We start from the raw sequence: 26,206 nt of genomic DNA, 5'->3' as shown, positions 1-26,206 counted from the left end.
CCTCAGTTGGATAACATTCAATCCTAAAATTCAGCCTAAGTGTGAAAGAAAACCAGCTCTTTATTCCTTAACAGAGAATGTACAAAGCAAACATGATCATCTAACCTGCAGTGTAGTAATAGAAAAGTATTCACAGATAGTTGGAAAACTGAGTGAGTGCTCAGGCAAGAGTCATCTGATGCTTTGGAACTTTTACTAGAAGTTCTAAATCAGGTACAGTTTGTTCAGTGTTTATTTTTGTGGGGTTTGGATAATTAAAAAGCAGCTCTGTGAGGCAAGCTTCATTACTTAAGAACATTCTTATAAGAGCCCTTTGCCAGGCATGTAAGATATGTTCACTTCTGTCTGCAAGAACAGCATTAATTAGGATTTTCTGGGGTATCTCAGTCTTCTGTTAGGTCTACATTTAAAACCCTGATTCTCTTTAAACTATGGGTTTAGGGGATCTACATGAAATAATCTGTAATAGCAGATTATTTATTTTTTTTATTATTCATTTACTTCTACTGAGGTAAATGAGGCCACACCATACTCCTCTGTCAGTGCTATCTAGGTTATTTCTGCTGTGAACTGTACTTTGCATTAGTCAGTTTGTCTTCTGTACACAAATAGGTTCCAAGTATATGTGAATATGATGGAACCTAGTAAATCTTATTTATTTGAATAGCTCTGTCACTTGTTCAAATTAAGCAATAATTATTAATATAGTTTATATCTCTCAGGTTCTCGCTTCCAAAAAAAATTGATTAACAAATTATGTCACTACAACATGTTTTGAGATTCGTAGCAGAAAAGTAGTATATACAGGCTAAATATTTATTTTTTATCTTCATGTTTGACACCTCAGTATTATGGACTGCAAACTTTACCATTCTTCTTTATTCTCTTACTTATTTATTTTATCACCTAAATTTTCAGCTTTTTGAAACTGAATTAAAGCAAAGTGCAAATAAAGTGCAGGAACTAAAGGACAAAGTTACAGAGCTGTTGGAAAAGAACCCTGACTCTCCTGAGGCGCCTAAGTGGAGACAAACATTGGATAAAATAGGTACTTCTATAAAGCTGTATTATAGCTCAGACTGATTGGGAAGTTGTTTTATTATGAGTTTTTTAATTTATTAGCAATAACTAGTATTTTTAATACCTTGTTTCCTCTTATATCTTAAATTCTGTGGAAATAACTCCCTTTGCAAGAGTGCAGATCTGAAGTAATTCCAGTGATGTCGATGGCCTTTGAATTTGTATTAGTGCAGAGGCTTGACTCTCTGTTTGAGAGGCTTTATCGTATTCAAATGGTGTGCAGCTAAAACTTGACTGTCCAGTTACTGCTCCAGATATATATTTTGTTCTTACAAGATATAACAAATTAAGCTGATTCTAATTTCATGTAAAGAATGGTTTGAGTTGTTTCTAGTGCTCTTCTGCATGATTTTTTTCCCCATGTACTAGTGGCTTTTGGCACTCTGTGGGTTGCTAGTTTTTTGCTGTTTTCTAAAATTGATTGTATAAATTTTGCCAAAAAAAAAAGAAAAAAGGCTAATGAAAAAAAAGAAAATGACCATGTTTAATCAATAGATTTTGAGACATTGAAGTGCCTAATTGTCATGAGCTTTAAAAAATTTTTTACGTTACTCATATTTTAAATAAATTATAGGTCAATAGCATTGTATGTCAGTCTTGTTTCATAGTGATAGGCATTTCCATCGCTCCACCAAGAGTAATTTTGAATCTGAGAGTTTTTCCAGTCTGTCCTTCTTGTAAGTGAAACTCTGAAAAGTTTAAGTAGCAGGTAAGGTGTCCAACAGACCTTTAGTAGTGTTGAGAGGGGATTCATACAAAATTAGCAGAGGACTGTAAAGCAGCAAAAAGCACTGTAAAAAATCGGGATGAAAATCAGGAACAGGGAGAGTTAGCAAAATACCAGAGCTGACTGAGCAAGCACTGACAGTATCACAGAGGGGAAGGGGGAGGTTACAAGACTAGGACTCAAAGGCTGCTCTGGAAGCCACTTGCCCTAGTGGAAAAGACCACAGACTGGCATAGATGTGAATCTAAGCTTACCCAGTGCTTTTGAAATACCTATGTGCAGAAGTATTCTCATTGCCCATCATTAGGTATGTGGTTCAGATGTTTTAGATGAATGGTTTTAGATGAATGATACAGACATTTGAAAGAGTTAGGCTTTTTCAGAGGGCTGTTCAGAGTTGAAGCCTGATTTCAGGCTTCTGAACACCATTGAAAATATATGGGGCTTTTTTACTGAATAAGCAGGAAGATTTATCTATGTAAATGAGGCACCTGAGTTATAACTGAGTACAACTCTTTGCCTTCTATGTCATTTGAGACCAAAGCCTAAATTTGGGGGTATTTCATTTAGTAATATTCTAATCCAATTTTATTAGATGTTGTATATTCATCACTCTAAAAATTCCACAATTCCACACGTGGCTGACTGTCATCCAAGTGTATGTGGGTCTGACTTTTAAAAGATGTTATTTGCAAAGTCACTGCAATAAGGCATCTGGAGTTAATCAGCAAGAAGCCTTATGAGAGAGCTCTGTTTGTGTTTCATATATAGTCTGCTGTCTCACAATCCATCTGCTAGAACATGCATGCAATATGCTAACATTATCATTGTTAGATTCCAAATGGAAAGAGCTCAATCAAGTTACGTCTGAGAGACAACAAAAACTGGAGGAGTCTTCAAATTACCTGACCCAGTTCCAGACAGCAGAAGCTCAGCTAAAGCACTGGCTTGTGGAAAAGGAGCTAATGGTCAGTGTGCTGGGACCATTATCAATTGATCCTAATATGCTGAATACACAAAAGCAACAGGTTCAGGTGAGTAGTGCCAACACACATTATTGATTTAAGTTTCTTCTGCCTTTTTGCTATTAGCAAAGTACTATTTTGCATCTAGAGTAGAGCATGGTTAGTATAAGCCATTAGATTTATTTATCTTTGGGTATCAGCTTACGTAGTACTTAACTACAATAATTACAAGAAAAAATTATCATAAGAGTGAAAAGAGATCAGAACAGGTAAAGAAAAATGTGGAGGAGACATTGATCCTCTGATATATCTTTTTGTTTGTGGTTTCTCTGTAGTGGAATGTAATGTCCCTTTGATTTTTATTGTGACATTTTACTGTCATTCCTCATATACAGTCTGTAGTTAGAACTCTCTTTTTGAGATTTTATTCCCTTGACTGTGCCAGTAGCTAACAAAAATATGAAGGCAAGTGAAATGCATTACTGTGGATGGATATGGGGCCAAGGGTGTCAAAGACAGAAGAAAAAGTATAATGAAAAAATGGAGTAATTTATTGACAGCAACACAGCAAACTTCAGACAAAAGAAACAAATGTGGAATCAGATGAGGTTGCGGAAGGTAGAAAATTTAATTTCAAACATTTCTATTGCTGCCAGTTATTCTAAACTGATGGGAAATTATTTGGTTTTGAAAAAAGAGTTATTAAAGCTTTAATATCAGTATTGTTTAAAATGAAGTGTTTAAAACATGAACTGTGTTCCAATACTATGTGAAATACTATGACTCAATATTGGTTTGTAAGTGCTTCAGAAGTCTAGACAGATGGCGTAAGACTATCATATATCACTTAACAGTCCTTAAAAATTCAACCTAATTGACTTAAAAAGTTTGGAATGTTCTCTAAAGTAAAACCATTATATTTGTCTCTTCTTTTGCAAGCACTGAGACTTAACTGTCAAAAAAACCCCTGAGAACCAGTGATATAAACTTTAAAGGTCTTACACTTCACATTCAGTCATTTTGTGAATTAGCCAAATAGTCTCTGTTCTATAATAATACATTGCAATATTATGTCAGAATACACCTTTTTTGAAGTTCTATCTTAAGACAAATATCAAAACTGTCTAGGAAAGAAGACATTGCTGGAAACTAAACAGCACTTATTTTGCTTGGTGTTGTTACTTAATTACTGTAGTGTTAACAGAATTCATTGTTAACTTGTATCTCCTGGTTGAATTTCCATTAGATGATGTGTAAATTTACCTAATTTTTTCCTCTTTCTTTGATGTAAATACTTGGAAACAACACAGTTTATGAAGAAGGCACATTTATTTCACTGGCTTTTAAACTTGGATACACTCAATAAGAGAGCTTAGCTACAACAAATTCTACATGATTTTGTGTCAGAAGCACTTCTTTTTTTCCTGAAGTAAATTCTTTTTAAAATTATCTTTTTTTCCTAGATTCTGCTCAAAGAGTTTGACACCAGAAAGCCACAATATGAGCAGTTGACTATGGCTGGAGAAGGGATTCTGGAGAGACCTGGTGAACATCCACCCTCACATGAAATTGTAAAAGAGCAACTGGCAGCTGTGGCACAAAAGTGGGACAGTCTAACCAGCCAACTGAAGAAGAGATGTGACCGAATTGACCTAGCCATTGTGAAAAGCACAGAGTATCAAAGTTTACTCAGAAGTCTGTCTGATAAGCTAAGTGCCTTGGATAGTAAACTAAGCAGCAGCCTGGCTGTGAGTACACAACCTGATGCTGTGAAACAACAGCTGGAAATTGCTAAAGAAATGAAGGAGGAAATAGAACAGGAAATGAAGAATATAAATGCAGCACAAGCTCTTTGTGAAGAGCTGTCAACACTGGTTGGGGAAGAGTATTTGAAAGCAGAACTTACAAGACAGTTAGATGGCATCTTAAAATCATTTAAGGATATTGAGCAAAAATCAGGTCAGTATTTATTTAAAGAAAACAGTAACTAAGGCATAAAATAAGGCAAAACTTTGTGATAGAGGTGTTAAGTGAGCTTGAGCCTGGTGCCAGCTCTCTATCCAGTCCAACTCCCAAGCAGCTGTACATTAGAATTTAGAAGAATCCCCATACCTTGAAAAGGTAAGAACAATGCTTGGGATCGCTAGTGGATAGTTTGAGAGAGAATTTGGAGTAAAATAGAAAGGCTGCTTTTGTCATGTCTTCTTCAGGTACATATTCACTGAATTAGAATACCAATAGAGGATGCTGTTCACTGATCTAACCAACTTCATAGGGGCAGAGTAGAAGCCAAAATGATAATTTCTAGGCAAACACCAGTTAATGGCTTAGTGAAACACAATGGTAATTGTATAAAACTGCCTGTGACAGAAGGAGGCTGGTAGTCTGCAGCCTTTCCTTACCTTGTGAACAACAGAACTGAGCAAGTAATACAATGCAAGTGATATTGTACTTTGTTCTCCCTAGCAGCCTCTGTTTTAGGTTTTTAATTTCCTCTGGTCACAAGGAACTTCAAAGAATCTCCCTAGGAACATGTATTGCCTGTAGGCCATGATTTAGACTCTACAAGGTTATACCACTTAACATTCCCTGTGCTTACACTTCATAGTACCATGGAGCACAATTGTGTGTTTTTTACTGCCAGAATCTGCCCAAATGGGATCCATGTCTGACACAGACTGGATAAGCTCACCTCATTTGATTCATGTCCTACTACCTTCAGTGCTCTGCTGTATTTCAGGAATGAGTCTGCCCCTTGCAAGAAACTTTGTTGTCTTCCAGTCAAACACCACATACCAAGGACTGGCTTTCTTTAAATTAATGATCATGCATAATAGAATCAATATTCGTTATTATTTTTTTCACTGAATACTAGCAAGTTCTGATAACGAACCTGTGTGCTGCCTTCTCCTTTGTAGATAACCATGTTCAGCAGCTTCAGTCAGCATATGCTACTTCTCATCAGTTCCAGCAAATGTCTAAGGACTTTCAGGCCTGGATAAGCAAAAAGAAAGAAGAGCTGAACCAGGCTCGTCCTGTGTCAGCCAAACTTGATGTCTTGCAATCACTAATTGAAGAACAGAAAGATTTTACTAAGACAATGAGCAGTCAGATTAGTTCATATGAAAGAATTGTTGCAGAAGGAGAAAGTATTTTACAGAAGACTCAAGGAGCTGACAAAACAGAATTACAATCCCAAATTGCCATACTCAAAAATAACTGGGAAGAAATGAATAAACAGGTAAAAGAAAGGGAAGATAAATTAGCAGATTGTCTGGAGAAAGCCCTCAAATACAAGCAGCATGTAGAAAATCTGCAGCCATGGATAGAGAAGTGCCAAAGTAACCTGTATGAATTAAAAGTTGGCATAAACCCTGTTGAAATAGAGGATTCTATTGTTCAGGTGAGGGCATGGCAGAAGGACCTGGATAAACACCATGGGATGGTGGAACTATTAAATAATTCTGCTGAAAGTTTGCTCAATGCAAGTCAAACAGATAAAGAAATTGTTGAAGAAGAAACTAAGAAGCTGAATCAGAATGTGAAAGTGGTTACAGAAGAGTTACATAAGAAGAGAGACTGTTTGGAAAATATGGCACAAAGACTGAAAGAGTTTCAGGATTCATCCAGGGAAACTGAAAGACAGCTTAGAAGTGCCAAAGACCATCTGGAAGCTCATGACTCACTTGGACCTCAGTCATTCAGTAACAAACACCTGACAATGATGCAGGCCCAGCAGAAAGCTTTGCAAGCTTTAAAGCCTCATGTTGATTTAGCAAAAAAGCTTGCCCAAGACCTGGTGGTAGAAGCTTCTGATTCAGCAGGTGTTTCTGACCTTTTGCTCCAAGCTGAATCTTTGGAGCAAGAATACACTGCAGTGAAGCAGCAAGTTGAGGATAGGTGCTCCTTCCTAGAGACCAAACTTCAGGGAATTGGCCATTTCCAAAACAGCATCCGAGAGATGTTCTCTCAGTTTGCAGAGTTTGATGATGAGCTTGATAGCATGGCTCCAGTGGGGAGAGATGTCAATGTACTGCAATCACAGAGAGAGGACATAAAACATTTCATGAAAAAGTTGGAGGATCTTATAATGAATAATGAAAATGCTAATAAAAATTGTAAAATTATGCTAGCCACAGAAGCTGAAGCTTCTCCTGATCTTGTTGGTATAAAGAGAGACTTGGAAGCTCTGAATAAACAGTGCAACAAGCTACTAGACAGAGCAAAAGCCAGGGAAGATCAAGTGGATGGTACTATTTGCCGTGTTGAGGAGTTTTACAGTAAGCTAAAAGAATTTTCCACTCTGCTTGGGAGAGCTGAAGAACATGAAGAGTCACAAGGTCCTGTTGGAATGGAAACAGAGGCTATTAATCAGCAGCTGAATACATTCAAGGTAGGAAGATTGCTTTCTTACTATTATAAAATATTTTACCACAATGCCATTTTATTGTATGTCATAGTGAAAGGGACTGGTTAAGTGCAGATCTTAGAGGAGTCTTGTTTCACAGCAGACTGTTCTGTCTGTATTCTTTTTATCTGTTTTAAATGCTCCAGAGAAGATTTCCTTTGCTACAGCTTGACAGACATTGGGAATTTTGCATCTCATCTCGTGGTTCCTGCGCCCCAATTCCCTCTTCACCTCTCTTCACTCTCTTGATTCTGTAATCCATCTGCCTTTCTGTTTTTGAGAAACTGCATATTGTCTCCATTTGATGTCCATGTATTGCACAAGTTCCGTCTTCACAGTGGTGTGAATTTTAGATTCCAGTGTTCACATACCAGCCCACATTCACTTTGCTCATCTGAGTAGTTTATTTTTTTTTTTTCACCTTGATGTAGGCTTCAGCATACTTAGGTTTAAGATGTTACCTTTTGCCATTTTCTGATACACTGGCCAGTTTCACCTCACCGAATTCCACCCTTACCTAGAAACATCCTAATAAAAAGAAAACAGGCAAAATAATCCCCCTATTATATTTGGAGTTCTCTGTAGCAATAGTTATCCAAAATGCACTCCAGAGCTTCTGTGTGTAGCTTTTTTTAATATGCCAGCTAGCAATCCATGTGCAGCTCCAAAAAATGCATTGCAGTGATAGTGAGTGTTAATTGAGCTTTGCTGCTGAAATAAGTACAGGTATTTGCTTGGTTTAGGTTACAATAAATGAATTTCCAGTGCTCACCGGAAAGATTTATAGATGTAAGTAGTGTTTGAAAAAGATCATAAATCTCCTAATGGCTATATAGTAGCACTTAATATTCTGCACTGCTCACTGCTTTGGTTTCATTCCAGTATAATACTGCTTCAAATGTTTGTATGACTTGTGCATTGGTTGACACTTAATGATAAAGCCAAACCTTCATAGCAAGATTTGATAAGCCATACTGTTAAAAACTTGATGACCTCAGAAAAGAGTCATTACATGGCTGGCCCAACAGAGGGTGCATTTTGCTTGTTTAAGCCATTTTAGAAAGGAAAATTAAACCAGAAAGCTTTCATCTGGGAATTTCAAATGGTAGTTACTGTGAGTTTTGATGATCTTTGAGAATGCATAAATAGAGACAAAAATCTTGAACAAATAGTTACATTATGAGGATATTCCATTAGACTGGGAGGATTAAATTTGTATGCCAGTCTATGCTAACAAGTCTATCTCAATTTAAAAGAGAAACAAATGGCTTTTCTTTGTATATGATTAGTAAAACACTTTGGATATTGGAAAATAGCAACAGCTCCTGCTGTGAATGCTCTTGCTTACACTGGCCACAGTACAGGACTTCAGTTGTAGCCAGTTTGGGATTTCTGATGTCACCACATTTCTTACATTTTCAAACATTAGGTGCAGCTTCAGGTCTTACTTAATACATATTTTATACAAAGAATTGTATATATATAAATATGTATTTTATTATAAAGAAAAATGCTTCTGGAGTGTTAGAATCTGATGAGCAGATGCTAGGAGAATCCAGTTCCCTGTGTGTTGTCTTAGTGTTGTAGTTAATCAGGGCATTGGACACAACACAGCAGTTGAGCAGTTTGGGAGTGACAGACCTGTGCAGACCTGTGGGGTGAGAGTGTCCCTGAAACACAAGAGCTTATGTGGTAAGAAGGGCCAAAAAACCCTGGAGAGACTTGAATGAGAACAGTGATAGCAGCATGTTTATATCCAGAAGTCTACTCTGGGATTGTATTTATATTAGATATTTATAAGCTTAGAAATATGTTTTGCTTGAAGCAACTATTTTAGGCCATGCTTTTGCTTATGATTAAAACCACAATGCCATTAAACAGGAGGTGAAGAATGATGAAAAAGTGAAGGGGTTGTTTAAATAAGTGAAAAGTAAGTGCAGAAATAAAACAGCAGAGTGAGGAGCCTTTGAAGAAAGGAAATGGGGAGACCAGAATGGGAAATTTTACTAAGTGATAGTGTAGTTAGTGAAGGGATACTGATAGCAGCAGGATAGGGATCGACTCTCCTAATATTTGGTGTCAGTGCTACTGGGGCATATCAAAATTACAGTAAGTAATCTATCTGTTTATACTCTTTGCCCTTCCAGAGAGCAGTTCTACCTGAGGCAGCAAACTGTAGGGAGACTGGCTCCCACAGATCCTGCTCCACTTGTGGTGTGTTTGTGTTTGCTCACCTGTTTGTGCACGTACACAAACACGACCTGAAAATGTAGCTGTGGCCACAAAACCACTGTCCGGCTCCTTATGTCTTTAGCTCCTGTGGTCAACTATAGTCAACTTCAATTCCTCAAGAGTAAAGCAAAAGAGTTGTTCTTTAGTGCAGATGTATTAACATGAAATCTTCACTCTCTTCAGGGAAGGAGCTCATGTAATGGGCCAGAGGTGGTTTTTGTGGTTTAACCAATTTTTATGTACAAAGAGCTAGAGCTGTGTGCATCTTCTTGGCATGACATTAAAACACATAATGTTTTTTTTAAAAATAAACTGGCTTTGAGTTGTATTATATATAGATATTTAAAAAACATATGCATACTTATTTTATTTATACTTCTTCTTTGTGATGTACTTATTCCAGTCAGTACATAGTGTTAAATTGAAAGTAGTTGCCGTCACTGTTAAACTATACTTATTTACAATGCAGTTACAAAATTTGCTTTCAGTAAATGAAAATCTTCAGAGCAGTTCATTTCAAAGTAGAGCCATGACTCTTACTTCACTTCAGGAAGAGTATAATCAAATGAAGAATTTATGTCAATGAATATAAAACACACACAGAAAATTACTAATTAATTTGGCTTTGTAAGACAGTTTTTACCCCAAAGACTGTATGCAATGTGTAGATTAGTCCTGAAAGGAAATTCCAGTAAATTAGGTTTGTTAAGGTATGGTGAATCTGCCACCATTCTTCAAAAGCAAAACAAAAACGAATTGTGCAAATGGACTGAACTGAACACTCTGGGTTTGAGTAAGCTGCAGTGCTAGAATGTTTGCAGTTGGAGAAGCATTTGCAGCTAGTTTCTCTCTGAAATAGAGAAAGAACCCAAAGTTTAATTATTTTACTTTCTGAAACTTTTTCCACAAAAATTTCTTTTTACTGTCATTAAAAGTCATTCTTCTTAGTAAAACCAACATGGCGCTTTTACAGCTTTCATGAGTATGTGGTTCATTTGATTTCTGCTTTTATTTTTGGAATAAAAGTAGATATAGTTGTTAGAGGTTGCCTTCTAATTGGACTTTATGGGAATTTTTAGGTAGCCTGAGTATTCCTGCCAATGAGCTTGAACTAAGATTTTAATTGGCTTATGTTATAGAACCACAGAATTGTTTAGGTTGGAAAAGACCTTTAAGAACATCAAGTCCAACGTTAACACTGCCAGGTCCACCGTTAACCATGTCCCTAAATGCCACATCTACATGTCTTGTTAGTTGTGTAGAGGGTGTCTGTCCTCTGATTTTTGCTTTGAAGGCAAATAATGTTGAAAGCATAATCAGAAGTTTCTCTTGAAGTTTCTTTTTGAGCTAAGTGTTGCATATCCCATGCGCTGTTTACTAACCCTAGAATAAGATACTAAAATCTTCCATGGGATTTACTACAGTTAAGGTCTGTATTGAAAAGCAAAGGTAATATAAGCAACTATTAAAATTTTTTTAAGAGTTGCATTTTGAAAGTGACTTATCCATCATACAAAGGTCTTCAGCAGAAACAGTGAAAAATGGTAAATTATTTTTTAACTGTTAAAATAATTTTGCTGTTGAGCAAATACAGACCAATTTCAGTTATACACTTCCCCAAAAAAATCATGCAGCACTTTGTGAATTCAGCAAGGATCTATCTGGTTTTGGTTGTTGTGGGTGAAAATAACCATGGATGATAGGACCGTTTATCAAAAGCATCTAAGATTCTTCTTGCATCTTTACCATTAGAGTGTATTCTCTGCTAGAGAATCCAGAGGTGATTATTTGTTTGGCATTATTGTAATGTTATATGGCTGCTCACCAGAGAGGAGGAAGAGAATTTGTCTTGCATGACCTTAGTGTTTTGGTATGTAGCTGACTGTTTATCAAGTAAATCAATAAACATGAGGTGTGGTATATTTGTATTTCTCGCATACAGTATATCCTGCTTTCTGCTTAATGCGGAAAGCTCAAGCTGATTGTAGTGAATGCACCGGGTTAAGTTTTAGCACTAAGTGCCATATGCTGTCCTTAAACTGAGGTTTGAATTGCCGCTATAGCTGATGGCTGCTGTGACACAAGCAGCTCAGGTCATTAGGGCAATGGCTTCTACTGGAGTGGAGCTGCTTGGTCATGGCAGCTCCTCCTGTGCTGTTGGCAAGTTACCTGTGAGTCTCCCAACCCTTCACCTCCGTGAATATGATCTAGAAGTGTATGTGCAAAGTGTTGAACTGTATTTAAAAGATGTAAATGTCCCAAACTGGAATCTTTGTCCTGATAGGCTGGTTTTGAGCTGCAATAAATCCCCCTGAAAAAAAAAAAAAAAAAAAGTATTTCAGATATAGTTGGGTTTTCCCCATATTTTAATGTTTCTTTCGGTGGGAGCTGGATTCTTCGGAAGTGGCTGCCGTGTCAGCCAGCGCCGCCCTAAGCTCTTGCCTCACAGCCAGTGACCAGACTGAAAATAGTCGAAACTGTACTGAACGTCTCACTTTGCATGTCAGGTGGAGCAATGTGTGACTATTCCAACACCTAATCTAAACACTAGGCGAGTTTGGGGGATTTATTTTTTAAAATAACACACAGGTTAAGTTTCGGTGTAACTTTGGGAAGGAAGCGTCCATTGAAATGACGGCTTTGTCAGCCAGGGCGGTGGGGTGCGGGCGCGGTGAAAGGGCTGCTGCCTTCCCCGAGTTTCTCCCGGGAAGGCAGCCGGCCGGAGCGGTGTCGGCCGCTCCCCCAGCTCTCAGGAGCGGGCTGGGGCGGGAGTGATGTCACCGCCGGGCGGGCGGCGAAGCGTCCCCGCCGCCTGCCCTCGCCAGCCCCCTGCACGGCACCGAGCGAGAAGCGAAGGCGCGGGCGGCTGAGGAGATAAGGAGGCGGCGGGGAGGGACGGAGGGAGGGGAGCCCCCGGGGGGAGCCCCCAGAGCGGCGCTCCGGGCGCGGGCGGGCCGGTAGCAGATGTTGCCTGAAGAGCGAAGCGGGGCGTTCCTGGCGGCTGGAGCGGGGCGAGCCGGGGCGCTGGGCGGCCGCGCCGGGCGGGACGCGCCGGCGCTCCACGGCGGGGGTTTCCGTCCCTCGGCTCCTCGGCAGCTGCGCCTCAGAAATGAGGAGGAGGCGAGGGCAGCCCGCTAGCTGCAGCTTGTAGTCGGAACCTGCCGAATGTAAACCTGCCGTGCCTTCGGGGAACGCGCCACGCTTGCTCGGCTCTGCAGCTGCCTTAAAGAGCTCTCCAGGATGGCATCGGGAGAATCGGTCTGAAACATTCGTTTTCCGACGGTCTGCTCAAAGGACGCATTGGCTTGGCTGCTAGAAAGTGATGTTTTCCTGTGGGACTTGTGGAGGCACCACGAACAAGCCTGTTACAAGAGGAGGATAAGCTGCCTTTCAGATCAAGGTTATTTATAGCTACTGCCAAAAAAGTAAAGGGCTGGTTTATTATTCTTACTGTTCTGGATTTAACTTATTTCCCCCCCACCCCCCAGGATTTTATCTGTGCCTTGGTCAGGACCATACAAGCCACTGTGGATTCTGTCTTTTTAAGCTGCCACACCATGTTTTATTTATAAAGAAGATGGGACCCTGCAAACCAGCTAAATGGATTACAGTTAAGCAGTCATGTACAGAAGATAATGTACTGCCTTCTGTAACACTTGTTTGGGAGGCTTATTTGGGAGATTTCAGATACAGATTCTGACCTTGAAAAATAAATGAAGCCTTCCACTGAATGTTTGAAATATTTGGCCACTGCTGGTTTCTGCTATATTTTGTTTTTCTGTGATATTGGGACACTTCTGTTACTTTCTTACTGAAGCACTTTGTATTTTTGGGGGGTGGGAAACCTCATGACCAGGTAAAGTCAAATTTAAACGGATGCACTGATTATGAATGACCTCAGCCACTTCATATCTTATGATGTATATTTTTGTATCTATGCATCTTATGCTAAGGGCAAGTTTACTATTTCTTCAGATTGCTAGTGTCCTGAATCTGTGAAAACAGGGGTGTATTTGTGTGAATACTTCCAACATGGGGAAGCCACTTAGCAGGCCAGACTGTCTACGTCAGAATCCTCCATGTGTTGGCAAAGGGGAAGAGGATGAAGATCTAAATATTGAGGACTGCTACGTTCCCCAGAGGTCTATCTATGACACTGTGCGGCTGAATGAACAGATTGATTCAGGCTCCAAGGGCAGCCTCTCTTCGAGGCATTTTACAGACCGGACCTTACCCTACAGTCACAGAACACTGGACATCAGTACTCTGTGCTCCAATGGTGCCCTTACTTCTTCCAGTGTTTTTGAGCTCCGAAGCCGTGAAGCTAACAAGTTAGATGAAAAAATGATCTTTGATGCTCTTAAACTGAACAGCGATATAATTCGAACAGCTGGGTTACCCAAAGCAAAGTCTCACACAGAAAAGAAGGAGCACAGACGATCGTGGAGAATGCTTGTTCCTCCCAGCTTTCCAGATTACACTAACAGAAGTGAAAGCTCCTTTAATGAAACTGCTGATATGTCAGAGGCAGCTAGACTAGACAAATGCAAGTGGGGTACGAATTCTCTTACCTCGGAAGAGGATGATTCTGGTTTATGCAGCCCTCCAACCGAAAGAGAAGATAAACAAGATACACTGTTAGCAGGGGAGCAAACTCAAATGCGAAGTCTGTCTTCTGCAGAAGATATCCATGCAGTAGGTCAGTTCAGACCATATATCCCAGCAATTTGCAGAGAGCAGCAAACCCCACTGCTTGCAAGCATGAGTGTCCCTGTCAAAGAAAGCTGCAGACTGGCTTTGCATGACATTTTACCCTCTGGAAAAGTAAAACAAAACAATGCCCAGACATGTGAGAGTGATCAGGAAGAGATGGAGGGGAAATACTCTCACTTACAAGGTTTCAAAGAGAAAATTCTGTCACATGAAGATCCTCTTCAAGGTGATGGAAGAATTATTACCCCTGGCAAAAATGAAGTGGAAAATGCATATGAAGTTAATGAAAAAACTAAAATACGAGTCACAACAGTAGAGGAGGATTATGTGGATGATGTATCTCCTCATGTAGATGTTTATTATGCTAATGCTGCTGTAAATACTAGTGACTTGGATTTTGCAAAATATGAAATTTTATCTGATACGGAGGAATGCAGTGTAGCATGTACAGGCTCAAATGAAATGGCATTTTCTGTTCAACAGCTTGAATTAGATAGCACTGTAAACTGCCCAAAAGTTTTCCCAGGGAGAAATAAAGGCAATATTTGGACTACTGGCATCCAAGACACCTTGGATACAGTCTGCAATGGCCTCTTGTCCAACAAGGTAATTAAAAAACAAACCATAGATTTGTGAAATAGTTGTAATATAACCTTAAAGATATTTGTTTAAAACTCTAAGTTTTGCCATTATTGCAAAAATGCAACTTTTAAGAAATTAATAATTAGGCAGATGCAGTAATCAGTGTCATTTGCATAGCACACATGGGCTGTTCAAGGTAGGTGAAATGATCAGTATGGGAAATGAATTGGGGGAAAATTCTGAGGGGGTGATTACTCCAGCTGTTTTGAGCAGGGTTATTTATTGCCCAGCTGGTGCCTGTTACTCCCGACGTGGAATGCCTCCTCCGTGCTCTGTGTTGGTGCTCGGTGTCTGCACTGACTGTGGTCGCAGGCAATGCCAATCAAGGGCAGCTACAGCCCATGTGTTCAGCCTGAGCAGCCTTACTCATCAAGGTGCAAGCAACAGTATCAGATGGTTGTGGTTTCCACAGCAGGCGGATTAAAGGCTCACCGCCTCTTCTGAAAGCTGCCTTTTGCATTTGCGTGCCAGAAAGCAGATCTGACGTTACAGTAGTATTTTACAAGCACAGGATCTTGCAGTGCTTTGTGAGTGGTGGATGAGGTAAGAGAGTAAGGGAAGATTTGTAATAAGGAAAGGGTGTTTGTCGGGTCTGTAATTTTTTTCTTCCCACTCTGGTTGAAATCTGAGATACTTCAAGCTTTGTTGCTAAGTTGTTCTGGTAAACTTTGGCCTCAGCAATAATTGTAATTTATTTTAAGCTTCTCTCCACAAAGAATGTGTGCATTTTTAAAGGGCAGATTATGGAGATCTGTCCCCTCTGTGGTAGGACGTTGTTCTCAAAAGATGAGACTTTATGGCACATAAAAGAAGAATTTGTTATTGATTCTGTGTTGAAATATTATTCTGCCTCCTCCCTACCCTACAGTCAAGAAAAACACATTCTCCTTCTTCAAGGAGCAGCCAACTCATTGCACACTCTCAGTTTTCATGTAACCACAGTCTTAGAGTTTGTAAGGGTTTTTTTGTCTGTAGGAACAAATCTCTTAGAGATGCTTAATTTATTTTACCCCTCATGTTTAGTGTATTTCCTGTAGCTTCTAGATTGACTTGTCAAGCTGGTGGAAGCGTGCTCAGCCACCTGAGGTCTGCAGCTTTGAAAGCAATCACTTGCCACAGTGTGTTTGGTGCAAAAGAGGAGAGTTGCTGGTACATTCAGAGTGATCGCTGCTTTTCAGGATGCTGAGAAAGGTTGCTTTGAATGCACTAAGTGTACACCAAAACTGTTACTGAATGCTGCTATAGAAATTGAAGGATTTAGGGTCAAAAGTTGAGCATTCTTTAGCATTGTTTATTCATTGGTTATTTTTCACTGGCCTGTGTAATTAATTCAAGGGCTTCAGGCCATTTTCTGATCTCATTGACACTTGAGTCAGTGCAGCTTAATGCTGCTGAATACAAATGGAGATTTACATCGCTGTTGCTATTGGTAATAATCTGGCTCTGAAAAAGCTTAAATACCTGCAAGAGTAAAATAAAGCAAACACAAAACTACTCAAAGTGCTGTTGGGCACGGTCAAAGCCTTGGTGATTTGCAAGAGTATCCTTTGAATGAAAGCCCATTTTCCTGAGTGTCTGCTGGGATACTGTTTCAACAGCATCTGTAGTGCCTGCTCCTCACTTGTTACTATTATAATCTCCTAAACCGATTTTAAAATATCTCTTCCTTCACTGTTTCTTTGACTTAAAACTTCGGCTTTGGTCCTAATTTGGATAAAAAGCCCAGTTGTATCTCTTGGTCTGTGCCATTTTTTGTTAGATTTTATAGATAGGTAATTAAACAGGTGAGTTTCTCTAGTCTTTTTTTTTTTTCCCCCCCTCTATCAGAAGTTTTCTTTTTTTCACCCCCCAAAACTTCCACCACCTCTCTTTTTCTTGGTCCCTTTCCTTCCTACCTATAACTACTCATGGAAATGTAAGCCATTTCCCCTTCTATGGTGTATTGAATTTACTCTGTTTAGGTTGAGTCTGTTCTGTTTAGATTTATTAATGCTTTTTTAGGAAGGTCCTGACAATGAATGGCTTCCTTTCTTCTAGACACCAGTTTTAAGCAATTTTTTTTGTTGCATACTGTCATGTAAATACCAGATGAATTTTATGTCAGAAGTTACCATGTTTCATGACTGTCTTGGGTTTCAACTGCAGGTATTCCAGAAAGAGGAAATTGAACCCTTACAAGTGAAACAACAGGAAGTAAATTGGTTGGGTCAGGGCCTTATTCAGAGTGCTGCTAAAAGTACCAACACAGAGAACCTTGAACATGACCTTGAAGATGTCAACACCCGATGGAAGACTCTTAATAAGAAGGTTATTATCTTGTATACTTTCTGCTTTTGTTGTGTTCTGCCTTTTGATTATTTGCTTGCTGGTATCTTTCAAAATACAGGAAATTAAATATTCACTAAGAATATGAATTATATTTACTTTACACAATCGCTTTGTTTGTAATTCTAAGGATAAAATTTATATCACTAATAGCCAGAGGTGTTGCTGTCATTTATAAGGTTTTGCCAAACTTTCTCTAGGTCTGTCCTTGATTTTTATTCAGGAAAGACTCACAGAGCCATGAAATGGTTGGGGTTGGAAGGGATCCCTGGAGATTCAGTCCCACTTTCAGTCATTCGCATATTTTTTCACTTTGTTGTATTTGCTCATGTACACTGTTGTACCTGCACAGGGCAAAAATACAGCCCAGCTTTGCATGACTGGTGGAATGTTTCCTTTACCTTTAGGACTGTATTGCTTGAGACATCAGAAAGTACCACTGCTTTGAAAAACTGGCTGTAGATGTTTTTCTGTACTTTTCAAGAGTCTTCTTTCAGCAGTAGCTGCTGTTGGAAAATGGAAAGGGTGGGAAGTAGGAAAGGTGCTCAACTTCTGTTCTCTTCCTGAAGGAGTGATGCAGCAGAACCAGAGACACCTGCAGTTCACCTATTTGCCTTCTCCTTTCCTATTTTTATTTCTCATTCATGGCATTATTGGCCCTTATTAAGAGCTGCTACTTTGGATTCCTGGCTCACTCTATAAAGAAAATAAAGACCGTTTGAAATGCGAACATCCCGTCAGTATATTTCATAATGCCGGAGCTGTATAGAGGAGTATCTTGTGAGGAATTACTAGAGCAGGCTGATATACTGGGAGTTTGTTTTTTTCATTGGATGTCTCCAGCCCCAAGAGATTGATGCTGAATTGTGACATAGTGCTTTTATGAATAGCTACTACAAAAATGAGAGTATTTATTAGTGATATTGACAGATGTTCCACAGGTTTTGGCTAATTATTTCACAGAAATGAAATGAGTAGGTGAGATCCTCTGCTGCTTTTTCAGGTTGCCCAGCGTGCTGCGCAATTGCAGGAAGCTCTTCTCCACTGTGGGAGATTTCAGGATGCCCTTGAATCTCTGCTTAGCTGGCTCATTGATACAGAAGATCTTGTGGCTAATCAGAAACCACCATCTGCTGAATTCAAAGTTGTCAAGGCGCAAATACAAGAACAGAAGGTAAGTGAAATGGTTTCAGAATCTCTCTCCTTCCACTGGATCAATGAGAATAAATTCCCAGTCTTTGGCAAAGCATAGTATCTGTTCAAGTGTATTATATTACACTGGAGTGTGCTGAGGTGTTTAAAGGAGCCATCTGTTCAAAACTCAGGACTTTGTCCAGGGTTGGGAGAAGTGCTCATCTTCTGGGATATAAGACAGAGAGTGATACTATGCAATCTGACCTCTGGTTAGAATTATTAACATTATCTGGAAAGGATGTTAAAGATCCACTGGAAAAAGAGAAAGCGTAAAAGGTAGGAAATAAAACCTAGTAAATTTTCACTGTAATACTTCCAAGATAAGATTGCAGATTACAGATTTAAATACTTGGCTCTTGATCTTGATGTGATCATTGTCAGTAGTTAGTTGGAGTCCCATTGGGAAATGGCCTGTGCTAATGTAGAAACGCTATCAGTGTCATCAACTCTGGCGTATTTTAATAACGGTTATAGAAAAGAATGATAATCTAGCTGATAAAACATACAATGCATGCAGCTGGACTGTGTGGCCCACTGCCACCCAAAGATTTAAATAGAGTTATGGCCAGTCCAGGTTGTCATCTTGGGATTCCTGCAGTGGCAAAATGTTAATGTTACCAAAGGCACCTAGGGAATGGAGATGGGGAGGATTGTATACAGAGGCATATTTTTTTCTTTACAGAGAAGTTAATGTACTACACTAGATTGGTGAACCCAATTGCATCTCATACAAGTGATGAGTTGATTAGACAATAGTTTTAGTATCTATTTTCCCATTTCTCTATGTATCAGAATTACCTCTGTGATGCCAAATCTAGAAGGGCATGCAGTTTTCCCACAAATGTTCCTGTAAAATGTAACTTAATTCTAAATAGCTGGATTACTTCAAGGGTATTAAGTAGAACTTTTTCCTCTATATGTTCACTTTTTGGGCTGCCACACGTCCTTAGCTCAGAGAAACCAGGGATGTTTGGGCTTCATGAAACTCCAGTGTCCTTAGGAAAACAACTGAGAAACTAAAATGAGCCTGCGTTGGTCAGGGAAGGGGTTTATGTTTGTGATATGTGTGTCTCTTTGATTACCATTGTTCACACTTTTATCACAATATAGGCATTGTGGGTTAGTTTTTAGGTTTTTTGTTTTAACGGCTTTTCAAGAAGTCTGCTGTTGTTACATTTGTATTACTGCAATATTTCTTAATAACCTGGTGCTTGATTGCTTTCTCTATAGCTTCTCCAGAGGCTGCTGGATGACCGCAAGCCCACTGTTGAAGCAATCAAGCGTGAAGGGGAGAAAATTGCGGAGTCAGCAGAGCCTGCTGATAGAGTGAAAATCTTGAAACAGTTGAGTTTCCTGGATAGTCGATGGGATGCCTTGCTCAGTAAAGCTGAAACAAGGTATTTGAAATTCTTTCATGGATTTTAAAAATGTAGACATAGCATGTGATAGATGTTTAGAAGCAGCATGTGGAACTCTACGGTGTGAAGTACTATCATTCTTTTAATTACATTACTTCTTAGTCTCTTGATATTGATATAATGGGTCCTCTGAAGGAAAAGTGGAGAAAAATGACCTGAAGAGACCTAAAGCTCTTAACAAAAAGTTTTGTCTAAGATGTGACAATCTACTAGGATTAACTACATATGTATCTTCTGAATATTTTATCTCTGTTCGTTCATTAGAATGCAGGTGTTTTGATGCAGGAACACGTTTTGCAATAGAGTAAAGTGCAAATTTTGCACCTAAAAAATAATAATGGTATTACCTTGGAACTTCAAAGTCCTGACTTGCTGCTACAAAGAGGGAGTACTCAATTTTTTCCTTTTTTTTTCGGATATCACCTACACAATTAGTTTCTGCAGCTTAGAGGTCTTCATAATGTCAGTTGCAGATGCATGCAAGGTGCTGAGCTCCTTTAGTTTTCAAGAGGAAAAAGGACCTTTCAAGTATGTAGATATATATTCTAGCAACACAGAAAGCCCTATCTCCTAAAAGACATTGCAGTCCAATTCAAGTTCCAATTAAAAAAACTCAAATGAAATCCATGCACATAATATCTGTGTAAACACAGACTTACATTTGTGACTTGTTGTCAGTGTGTAAAATACCTGTAAAGTGATGAACTGTGAAGTGTCTTTGAAGAAATCTGTGTTGGAGGGGCTACTGAACGTGTTTTCTGGGTAAGGATTTGAGAAGGACAGTCTTTTTCAGAGTAGAGAGAAGAGTGCATGAGACATAGCCCAAAAAAAGGCACATAATTGAGAGTAAGAGAGGACTTGGGAAGTTGAAGAAAACAAATTTGAAGTGCACAGTGAAGCTTTACAGTGAAGAGCAAATGGTTGTGTTGGTACTTCAAGTAGTATTGAGCTCACCTCACCTCTGTTGTCTTCTATTCCTTCTGGAAGCCTCTCTTTAGCTGAACCTGTTTTGTTACCTCATACTAATAATAGGATTATTTAATTAGTCAACCACTAATAGACTATTATTTCCTTCTTTTTTTTTTTTTTTATTGAAGGAATCTGACTCATTAGCTGGGGTAAATGTTAATGTCATGTTTAATTTAATAATATCCTCCCAGTCTGATGACATCTAATTACAAATGAAATTGCAACTTTTTCCAAGCCATCCATTAGCTGCAAGCTTGTCTCCATTGTTCTTTGGCTGGTCTCTAGAAATGAAGAAGGAATTTGAGAATGATGTTGAAAACAATGTAGAGTACCCCACAGAGTGTTCCATGGCTAAGTATGTCAAGTCTACCTTGTTTATGAGCCTTGGAAAGCACATAAATGTAGCTTTTATCTGGAATGAGATCCTCGTTTGAAAGACGATATTGTGATGTTTTCATGTAGAACAAATCTCCTAAAAGTCTGCTTGAATGGCATTTGTTCAGCACTGCTTGTAGAGAAGTCTTTGCTGTAATCAACAGTCTTCTCTGACATGTAATAATCTGAACGACAAATGTTTTAGGTACTGCTTTTCTGTTTTGGAGGTCAAGTTTCTGTGCTTTATTAGTGTTGTCTCACTAACTTCAATGAGAGCTTTTATCCAGGACAAGAGATGAAATGTAGAACGAAAAAATTCTGTTCTCATCATTGAAAAAAATGTTTAAAGACATTTTACAACACTGAAGAAGCATGACAGTATATTCTCGTTCAGTAAAGCCTTTGCCCAACTTAAAACATGTATAATAGTCAAGGGAATGTAACTTCACTCTTTAAGACAGCTGGAAACTTGAGAACTATCTTAACTGGGTGTAAAACAATGTTTTGATAAATTCAGTGATAGATTATTTTTAGCAAAAAGTATATTAATAAAGTGATATTATTTTTATTTGCAAAACTGGTTTATTAGACAAATACCTTGGAGGTGTTTGTTTGGTTTTAATTTTGATTTTTACTTTACCTTGCTTTTCATTGAGTATCATGGATATACATCTGTTTCATTTGGTGACTGGTTCTTACAATGAGATTGAATTATTTCTGGGTTTTTTTCAAAGGATTCAAGGGGCTTTTTTTCATTATTAAAACTGTTTCACACTTACTTCATTACAAAAATTAACCATTCCCTGGGTGTACTGATAGGAACCGTCAGCTGGAAGGCATCTCGGTGGTAGCACAGCAGTTCCATGAAGCTCTGGAGCCACTGGTGGAGTGGTTGACAGCCACAGAGAAGAGGCTTGCAAATGCAGAACCCATTGGAACGCAGGCCTCCAAACTGCAGCAGCAAATTTCTCAGCATAAAGTAAGATACAAACCACTCACCTGCTTTGGTCATTCTTTTTAGATGCTTCTGTAAAGCACAACACAACTGGCAAAGCTGTTGCACTGTACTCATTTTACCATACAGTTTCATTTTTTTTCACTTGTAATTTAAGCTTTATATATTTATGTTGGCAATACGTCCTTTTTTGTTCAATTTTTATTGAGTTCCACTTACATTTATTTTATGTTTTTCTGATTTTCTTTTCCATTATTCTTCATTATTTAAAATAAAATATAGGCCCTAGAAGATGATGTCCTAGCTCACAATAAGAGTTTACATCAGGCCATTAGCGCTGGTCAGTCTCTAAAGACTATGAGCTCCAGGGAAGATAAAGATATGGTGCAGGAAAAGCTAGATTCTGCTCAGGCACGATACATTGAAATTCAAGAGAAGAGCAACAGCAGGTGTGAACTTCTCCAGCAAGCTTACAGCAATGCTCAGATTTTTGGGGAGGACGAAGTTGAGTTGATGAACTGGCTGAATGAAATCCATGATAAACTGAACAAATTGTCAGTCCAAGATTGCAACACAGAATTGCTTGAGAAACAGCACTCTGAACTACTGGTATTTTGATTTCTGTTCATTTCTTATTTAATTCATGTTTTTAATTTGATTTATATCCCCATACTACATTTATTTTCATTAATATATCTGGTTTAAAATGTCAGTCTGATTATTCTAAATAAAGATAATATATTTTGTTAGGTCTGTGCTAACATAAATGACCTTTATTCTTAGGATCTTCAGGAAGAGATTCTTCTTAGAAAACAAAGTGTTGATTTGGCTATACAAAATGGCTTAGAGCTTCTCAAGCAAACAACAGGTGAGAACTTACATGAAACTATAATTTTTCATACTTTTCTTTTACTTGGAGGTGCTAAAGAAAATTAAAGTGAAACTTGTAAATATGGTTCATATTTACTGGTTAAAGCAATCATAGTTGTTTATTTTAATAAAGGTTTGAGGTCAAGGTAGGTTATGTTTTGGGATCAATTTTACTTTTAATGTAAGTGAGCAAAAGTGTTTTTTTTGCCTGTAGAGAATTTAGCCCTTGAATCCTTTTGTTATTTTTAGTGGAAAATTATTTTAGTGAACCTGCATTCCATTCCTAATAGTGAGTTATGGACATTACTCATAATGGAGGGCTGTTTGGCAGTGGACACAGTGAATTCCCTGCAGGCATCCACAGATGAACAAGATATTAGACTACCTATTACTGCAAGGGGAAAGCTTCATCCGTGGGAACTAATGCTGTGGGAAGGGTTGCATTCCAGTTCTATACAATGTGTCTGTTCTGTAGAGCAACATCTGTCCAGATTTTCTAGTACTTGTAAAGTTCTTGAACCCTTTGAGACATACATATGTTTGCACAGGGTGGTATTATCCTTTTCTGTTCCAAACTTTGACATTGCGTGTAGTCTATAAAGAAACCTGAACGTTCCTAATAAGGCTAATAAATTTCAATGCATTGTTTTTCTTTTAGCCTTTTGAGTTCTGTTTCAAATGGACAGCAATGAGGGTGAACTGTGATTGAAAGTCTAATTAGTAATAGGTAGATTTATTTTTTTGTTCTTTACATTTTCAGTAACAATTTTATATCTTTTATTTGGCCTTTTTAAGAAGTATTTTGAGTATAAGGGTGGATTTTTTAGGAACATTTGTGTTAAATATTGGATTTAACCCCGTACTTTCTAATAGTTTAGTAAAGCAGAAAAAAGGCAGAAGGACCGATTCTGAACTGATGTAAACTTTGTAGCTCTGTGGGCTTTACTGATGGTAGGACAATTTACAGCAGTTGAAGATTGACCTTGTCACCTTGTTTGGGTTATTTTATAAATTAAATACTGAGGTTTCTGTAATATGTGGTGTTCGGGATTTTATTTTATTTTTTTGTTGTTGTTGTGGTTTTGAGTTTTTTTGCTTTTTAATATTTGTGATCACAGGAAATAACATCCCTTTGATATTTTAGGTGATGAAGTTGTAATTGTTCAAGATAAACTGGAAGGCATTAAAGCGAGATACAAAGACATTACAAAATTAAGTTCTGATGTATCCAAGACTTTAGAGCAGGCTCTGCAGCTTGCAGGCCAACTGCACTCAACTCACGAGGAACTCTGCAAATGGCTTGATGAAGTAGAGATGGAGTTACTTTCATATGAAACTCAAGTACCAAAGGCTGAAGAATTAAGCCAAGTACAAGAAAGACAAAAAGTAGGTTTTAGAACCTGTGGATTATTTACTGCCCTGTGATTCGGTGAGGTTTTGTGTTAATTTACGCTTGACGTGAAATAACTTTTTGAATAATTTTGGCATCAGATCATTTGACTAAATGTAACAGTAGTTAAGAATCAAACTCCCTTTCCAGAGTCATGTGCTATGATCACTTATGAAATTGGGCTGAGGTTTATTTTTAGCACAAGAGAAGCACAACATTTTCATTTTATTCAAGGACCTACCTAAGACTGGGAAACCTCATAAGTTGTCAAACAAAGTTATTTTAGTTCTTTAGCTGTGGCATGGATAAAATCCTGTAAAGTGTCAGTGTTTTAAACATATATTACTAATTTTGTTTAACAAGATTTAGTTCAAAAGAGAAAATGTAGTATAAGCTCCATGGTATGGAAAATGTTGAGGGGGGAAGCTTAAAAAAATTCTGTTAAATTTCTTTAATAGATGGGGAGTTCTGTACAGGTAAAATTTCATTCCCTTGCGTGAATATGTGCTTGAAATTCTATCCAGTCATTGTTCATTGCAGAAATCATTTAAATTCATCATATTTTGCTATACTGAGTGCTGATTTCATTTGCTGATGACTTAGTTCTTTAAGGAGTTGCAGTTTGCAACCATCCATTAGTTTTATTTTCTTTGGATGCTTCATGAAGTACTAACAATTCTTAGAAAATTTTCAGATGGTCATACTGACTAGAGAAATATATTTAGGTTAGATTCTGTGGAAAATTCTCTTAAGAATCACCTACCTTTCTGTCAAACAACTTACAGTATCAAAAAGCAAATACATATTAGGTGAAAATAAGTGTTCTAATTTAGCCCTTTGGTTTGTGTGGAAAACAGTTCTCAACTCACGGGGTAGTTGAAAGTATGAAGAAACTGCAAACTGTGTTATGTTCCGTTCATATAGTGCCATGTTTAAATGGTTTAATTGTTTTAAATGGCCTTTTACAGGAGCTGAAAAAAGAAGCAAAGAACAACAAAGGCTTACTGGACTCTCTGAATGAAGTTGGCAGTGCCTTCCTGGAGCTGGTGCCATGGAGGGCCAGAGAGGGGCTAGACAAGATGATAACAGAGGACAATGAACGTTACAGATTAGTGAGTGACACGATCTCTCAGAAGGTGGATGAGATTGATGCTGCCATCCTGAGATCCCAGCAGGTAGTGAAAACTGTTCTTTGGACAGTAACAGTCTCTGGCCATGTGTAGTTGGACAAAAGCTGTCCTTTAATAATGTTGCCAAAAGTTCATTATACTTGAGCAGCAAAAGGCCCACTTGAATAAAATGGGACTCCACTGTTAAGATATGAATGCCAGAAATCTGTTAATCTGTACGCTTTTGTAGCTGTCTCCCTTTCTGTGGATGCAAACAACAGTATTTTAGCTAAAATTGCTGTTGCTACCCTGTGGCTCCTCAAGTCGGAGTTTGCTTAAGAACTGAATGGCTCACATCTTTTATACATCATGTTGTGTTAAGTAAAATATGGTCCAGATCCTGAGCCACCTTTTCTGGATGTGGCACTGATACTGCTAGGTTGGCCACAGCTTTTAGCATCAGCTGCTTGTCCAGCTCATCTGAGCATTACACAATTAACAGCTGGATGGCCTTGTTCCAGCTGTAGTGGAGGATTTAAATAACACTTGCTTTTATTAGTATCTACAATGCTTTTCTTCTTGGGGCCCAAAACCTGAGTTATTTAATATGTGGAGGCTTCTGTACATGCACAGAAGTATATATGGATACCCTTTGAGAACTGGGCTCTAATTTTGTTACTGAGTAGTCTCATATTTAAGCCTGCTTATAAATACATTGTGAAAACACAATCTTCCAGTGTCTGCCTACAGTTCAGGCATAAAAATGCTGGTGGAGATTTCTACTTCTGCTATATAGTTCCCATAAACAGTTGTAACAGGACAAGGAGAAACTAT

General features: G+C 38.4%; 1 protein-coding gene across 2 annotated transcripts in view; it reads left to right on the top strand.

Moving 5' to 3' along the window:
* Window positions 1-26,206, top strand: part of DST (dystonin) — a 132,256-nt gene that overhangs the window by 48,183 nt on the left and 57,867 nt on the right. For both annotated transcript variants that reach the window (XM_032104679.1, XM_032104678.1), the window contains 12 exons: window positions 919-1,048; window positions 2,642-2,841; window positions 4,236-4,731; window positions 5,691-7,165; window positions 16,913-17,074; window positions 18,096-18,266; window positions 19,517-19,683; window positions 21,868-22,027; window positions 22,286-22,612; window positions 22,787-22,871; window positions 24,018-24,259; window positions 25,232-25,438. In XM_032104679.1, the coding sequence (XP_031960570.1) occupies window positions 919-1,048; window positions 2,642-2,841; window positions 4,236-4,731; window positions 5,691-7,165; window positions 16,913-17,074; window positions 18,096-18,266; window positions 19,517-19,683; window positions 21,868-22,027; window positions 22,286-22,612; window positions 22,787-22,871; window positions 24,018-24,259; window positions 25,232-25,438 (3,822 nt within the window). The remainder of the gene's footprint in view (window positions 1-918; window positions 1,049-2,641; window positions 2,842-4,235; window positions 4,732-5,690; window positions 7,166-16,912; window positions 17,075-18,095; window positions 18,267-19,516; window positions 19,684-21,867; window positions 22,028-22,285; window positions 22,613-22,786; window positions 22,872-24,017; window positions 24,260-25,231; window positions 25,439-26,206) is intronic.

Source organism: Corvus moneduloides, chromosome 3 (genome assembly GCF_009650955.1).
Source record: "Corvus moneduloides isolate bCorMon1 chromosome 3, bCorMon1.pri, whole genome shotgun sequence".
Lineage (NCBI taxonomy): Eukaryota > Metazoa > Chordata > Aves > Passeriformes > Corvidae > Corvus > Corvus moneduloides.
The sequence above is the reverse complement of the archived record's forward strand: the minus strand, read 5'-3'. Positions and strand labels throughout refer to the sequence as shown.